The sequence below is a fragment of the Eucalyptus grandis genome, chromosome 10 (genome assembly GCF_016545825.1).
Source record: "Eucalyptus grandis isolate ANBG69807.140 chromosome 10, ASM1654582v1, whole genome shotgun sequence".
NCBI classification, from domain to species: domain Eukaryota; kingdom Viridiplantae; phylum Streptophyta; class Magnoliopsida; order Myrtales; family Myrtaceae; genus Eucalyptus; species Eucalyptus grandis.
In genome coordinates, this window is record NC_052621.1 from 35926780 (window position 1) to 35932589 (window position 5810).

Consider the following 5810-nt stretch of genomic DNA (forward strand, 5'->3'; position numbering starts at 1 on the left):
AATTTCCTAAAATAATCATTTATATCACTTATAATTAATTAATGAAATAATTTTTTTATTATTGATAAGAATTCGTGTTTAAATATTTTTTGTGAGATATTTTTCGATCGTTTATTTTTATAAGCAACCATTTAATAAATTATTTTCTAAATCGTTCGTTCTTCGCGAAATAGACGCACTAATTAGACTAACTAGAGATGCCCAATGGGCTTCTTTTAAACAGGCTTCGCATTTTCACCGGCCCGAGCCCGCCCATTTAACTGGCATACGAACTACCGAAAATGCCCTCTATCCTCCTCCTTCCTGCTCAATTCATCGTCCCTCCACAAAGCCAACATTTCAGTCTCTCCCACCACCGCGTTCCCACAATGCCGGCGACCGCCACCGCCGTCGCCGCCGCCGCCATCCCCGGTCATTCCTTCAAACTCATCCCGACCGCTCTCTTCCCTCGCCCCCTCCTCCGCCGCCTCCGCTTCGCCACCACCGCCGCCGCCGCCGCCTCCGTCCCCTCCTTCGAAGACCCCCTCCTTCTCCTCCGCAACAGGAAGCTCGCTCCACCTCCTACTTCCCCAGGAAGAACCAGACCCTCGAGTTGGAGTGCGAGAGCCTGGCCTACAAGGGCAAGGGCGTCTGCAAGGTTTACGGCACCGGCTTCGTCGTCCTCTGCGACCGCGCCCTCCCCGGCGAGCGCTTCGTCGGCCGCGTCACCCGCAGGAAGGGCAACTACGCCGAGGTTTTGTTTTTCGTCCCTTTCTACCTCGCTGGATTCGACCGGGAAAGTTTCGTGAAGTTTTGACTCCGCGAGGCGTGTCCGGAAATGCGCAGGTGACCAAGTTGAGGACGATATCTCCGCACCGGGACGTCGTGGATGCCCCCTGCGAGTATGCATCGTACTGCGGAGGGTGTAAGACGCAGAACTTGCTGTACGAGGCTCAGGTCAGGGCCAGGGCAGCAGGTCCGCGAGCTGATCGTTCACGTCGGGAAATTTCCCGATAATGATCCGGAGTTCCCCGCGATGATGAAGCCCATCGTTCCTGCGATATCCAGTTCCACTATCGGAACAAGGTCGGCGGCGGATGTTGCACCTTCTTGTCCCTTGTCATTATGCTGCACTGGTTTTTTTGGTCTTGTTGGCATCTGAATTCTAATCAGCGTTTAACTAATCAGAAATTGTGTAAGCCTTTTCACTAAGCAGGGTCGGCTAAATGATCAGATATTGTTTCTTGAGCTGTAACTTTCATGAAATCGGGATTCCTTGCCTGTGACTTGTCCTAATTTTCCCATCTATCGGGAGCTGTGTTCTGCTGATGCAACCTTTAATTCGACTTCAAGGATCACCATGCCATGCTCTGTTGGTGTGTGTGTAATTTTCAAACCACAACAATGTCGTTGGGCGATACAGTTATTCTTTTCTAATTACGAAAAGTTTATGGGCTCCAAGTTTTGGCATGAGGTTACTGCGCCATGTGCGCAATATCATTATCTTGATCACATAGGACTGTGACAAACCTTTTTCCATCTCTGAGTGAATCTTTGTTCTTGGCACGATCTTCTGACGGCGCTATTACTTTGTGCTTTCACAGATGGAATTTTCATTTGGCTCTCAAAGATGGTTGCCACGTGAGTTGTTTGAAGAAGATCGTGATGATACTGAGAACCATGCTTTGGGACTGCATGCACCAGGCTTCTTTGATAAGGTCCTGAATGTCAACAAGTGCTTACTACAAAGTGACCCTGCTAACAAGGTATGCTACGAAGATGGTTGAACTTTGAAATGGATTCTTTTTATATGATTAATTGTTACTGTTGAATCAAATATAAAGTAAAAAGAAGCCACAGCCTAACATAGAAGGGGCAAATTAAATCCACTTATGACTCTAGCCAGAAGGGAGTCGTCAGCTCTACATGTAATGAGACATTTACATGCATGTAGACCTTGCAATTTATCTTCCTTCTATGCTCATCTGGGGGCATGTTTTCTTTTTCAAGTAGCTGCCAGATATAAGTTTACAGTTGCTGCATCTCTTTTGTGATTGAGCTCCTCCTAAAATAATTGCTCTTCATGTGGTTATTTGCTTTGAACTGTTGAGATTTGTTTTGCTGATTAAACAGACAAAATTAAGGACTCCTTATATAATGCTCAAAGACTTCTTTCCTTTTTTGCATTTCTGCTCGTAGGTTCTTGCAGCTATACAAGACTGCTGGAGAGATCCCCAACTAGGTTTGTCTCCTTATGATGTCCACTCTCATGCTGGATTTCTTAAGCATCTAATGCTTAGAACTGGGAGGTAGGGGCTGTAGTGTAAAAGCTTTTTCCACTTGTAATAGTTTGTGACCAGGATCTAAGCATGGCATAGTTAGTTTTTAAAGATAAATGTTTTCCAGTTGATTGACATTGAATAATGAGATTGCCAATAAAGAAATCGGTAGATCACACACTGTCCAGGCTTCACCTGCAACCTCAGTTAGATTCAGGCATGGTACCCTTTTTCGATAGTGAGAGATCAAGTGCTCTCTTTCACATCCAAGGAACAGATCTTAGAGATGTTTTTCCTCTGGGAAGATAGAGGAGCGATACGATCAGTTTGCTTGCAACCCTAATTTTACATTCCTTTTCCCAATTTTCTTCTTATATTAATCGACACAATCAATTAATGCAATGAATTCTCATTAAGTTTCTCTTTTCTGTCTATAAGTGGGTATGAATAATAGTTTTTCTTCCATTATCTAGTTATTTAGATAGCTGCATGCCATGGAAAGCCACTTAAGCGCAAAAGTTGGCTCTAGTTTCCACAGAAACGCAACTGGAATTCAGTGAATTTGTCTGAAATATATGTATCATAAAATTTTTCAACAGTTTCGCTGTGTTAAAATACTTATATCTGTAGGGTAATTTTTTTGGATTCCCTATCTTTATTAGCGTTCATATATGTTCAGGGACATTGAGACTGGTCAGCTGGAGGTCATGGTTAATTTCGTGACATCATCTTACAAGCCCGAGTTGCTGAAACCCTTAGTAGAAAATTACATCTTTCCCTGAAGTGGTTTGTTGGCCAACTCTTCTTTGCTAATTTAATGAGCATTTCGTTTTTTTCTTAGGTTGAGTAGGGGAACTTTCCAACATAGGTGAATTATGTTTAGAGTATCCAGTTTGCTAAAAGCCATGGCCAACACACTGGATAAATGTCTCCTTTAAAGAATATCAGGTGGTCAGTCTTGATCAGATAAAACATATATATATCCAGTGATAATGGTTCTACATATTTCTGTCATCAAGATTTATTTTCTTTGAATCGTTTGGATTTTCTTTTTCACTTACGTAAGAAGTTCAAAGAGATCAAATTATTCACGTTTTTTAAAATACTTAAGTAGATGCTAAACTGAATTAGTGGCATAATAGTCTGTTGCAAGCAAGAGTCAACTATCTTCTGCATTCTTTCTTTTTATTATAAATATTAGGTTAGAACAGCGCTCAGTGGCCCTTCCTCTGGTGCCAAGTTTTTGTGATTGCAATTTTTTTAAAAAAATTTATTTAAGATAATTTATACGAGTTAGTTTATACTTGTAAATGGCAGGTAAGTGTTGTTAATAATGTGAATACTTCGGTGGGTAATACATCTACTGGAGAGGAGGAATACACTTTGCATGGGAAATCTACCATCACAGAGACCTTGAGAGGGCTTACTTTTCAAATTTCCGCCAATTCCTTTTTTCAGACAAATACTTGGCAGGTATCAACACATGATCAGATCAGTGTATTGCTAACTCCTCATAGCTTCCATTATCTTGTAAAAATCCCTAGTGTTCTTTTCTTCTTCTCTTTGAAAATTTCTAAGACCTGGTGCACTTCAGGCTGAGGTTCTGTATAAACTTATTGAGGAGTGTGCGGGTCTCAGGGGAGATGGCTCAGAAATTGTGCTAGACCTATTCTGTGGAACAGGCACCATTGGTCTGACACTTGCCAGAAGGTACAGATATTTGTCCATTGTGATAATTATGTGAAAGAACTCGACCAATCTGAGACCGTCTTTTTCAGGGTTAGACATGTTTATGGGTACGAGGTTGTTGCTCAAGCCATCTCTGATGCTTGTCTGAATGCCAAGCTCAATGGTATCAGCAATGCAACATTTATCCAAGGAGATCTCAATAAAATCGATGCAAATTTTGGCAGCAACTTCCCTAAACCAGATATTGTCATTTCGGGTATCTCTTCTTAAATTTTATAATTGAGTCTTTGTTGGTTGGCTTAAAGGTTGTTTCATATCTGCACTTTTTTTTTTTGGTGTTTATGTTCTCTGCAAACAAGTAGTATCTTTCAGGATAATTTTTGTAGGTATATAAACTTCACTAGCTAAGCAGAGCTTCTCTGTAAGTACAAATAATTTTTCCCACTGTTTTACTGGATGAATACTGCAGATCCAAATCGGCCAGGCATGCATCTGAAGTTAATTAAGTTTCTGCTGAAGCTCAAGGCTCAGCGTATTATTTATGTATCTTGTAATCCAGCTACCTGTGCACGCGACCTTGAGTACCTTTGTCATGGGGTGGTATGTATCAAGTCCATCCCACTAGTTCCTCTTTTTCTTTGCTGTCAGTCGCTTAATCCTGTGTGTCTTTGCAGAGAGAGCAAAACATAGAAGGGTGTTACAAACTAAAAAGTGTACAGCCTGTAGACATGTTCCCACACACTCCCCACATCGAGTGTGTGTGCCTACTGGAGCTCTGTTGATGGTGTTTTCTCAACTGCAAAACTACAAAGATCTCTCTCAGCAAGTATGTTCTCCAGAAGACGACCCCAGTTTTTTCTGTACCATCTTTTCAGAAGTATATTTCCTTCTTCAGGGAAAAAAAGATACTTGCACATTTTCAATTCTTCTGTCACTTAAAAAACTGCTTGAGAACTAAGTTAGAGGACATTGGTGGGTGCGCTTTGCAGATGTGGAAGTAGGATGCTGGCCCAGAGAATTCTTCACTTTAATCGGTGCCACTGATGTAATTGATTTGGGAGGAGAGATGGTCAATGAAGAACCTGATGTCATCATATGACACCACAAATGGGGAGCCGCCGTTTTCCTTCTAAAGGCTTTAGAAAAGTATCCTTTTTCTGCCATCTTAAATTCGGCGCTGCCTATTATAGAGAGAGCGATGCAGAGAATCCTGTGAAGTACGTGTCAAGACTGGACTGCTATGATTTACAGATCAGCGAGCCACCTCCGTTGCATATGGATTCCATTTTTATCACGGGTGTGCTGGATTTTCTTCTACAGTATGCTTCTCCTGACCAGGATAAGGAGACATACGGACGTAACAAGTTTTCAGAGATCTACATGGAAACAACTGCGACCACCTAGTTTAGGATTGCTTGAGTTAAAGAAGATTTTTACTAATTCGGCAATTATTAATACCTCGCTCTAGTATTCCCCTGGAATTAAGCATCCATTTTGAACCTTCTTGGGGAACATTTCAAGCCCACTTTTGATCTGTCGATTCTCAAGAATCTGTTAATAAGAATGCTCTCTTCTATATCTTTATTCAATTTCTTATTGTGCTAAAGGTAATTTACTATCCGTTTACTAATTGATGAAAGGATGAAAAATCTGATATCCATGTGGCCTTTAGAATAAGGTGATACACTTATGGAAATCACTTTCTCCCTTTCATTTCATCTACTAGAAGGAAATCAAATGAACACGGAAAGCCCTGTCTTCAACATTAATTAATTGCTTTCAGGTGCAGAACGAGAATTGATGGCTGCTATTCACATTCCGATTCCATTTATGCTTAGAGAAACATTCTCCACTGGAGTAACT

General features: G+C 41.3%; 1 protein-coding gene across 1 annotated transcript in view; it reads left to right on the top strand.

Moving 5' to 3' along the window:
- Positions 1-5536, top strand: part of LOC104423046 (uncharacterized RNA methyltransferase BT_0643) — a 25091-nt gene extending 19555 nt beyond the window's left edge. Inside the window, exons 6-11 of the mRNA XM_039303486.1 lie at positions 3576-3731; positions 3853-3968; positions 4037-4203; positions 4417-4547; positions 4622-4773; positions 4937-5536. Coding sequence (XP_039159420.1) covers positions 3576-3731; positions 3853-3968; positions 4037-4203; positions 4417-4547; positions 4622-4729 — 678 coding nt within the window. The 3' untranslated portion in view covers positions 4730-4773; positions 4937-5536. The remainder of the gene's footprint in view (positions 1-3575; positions 3732-3852; positions 3969-4036; positions 4204-4416; positions 4548-4621; positions 4774-4936) is intronic.
- Positions 5537-5810: the final 274 nt, after the last annotated feature.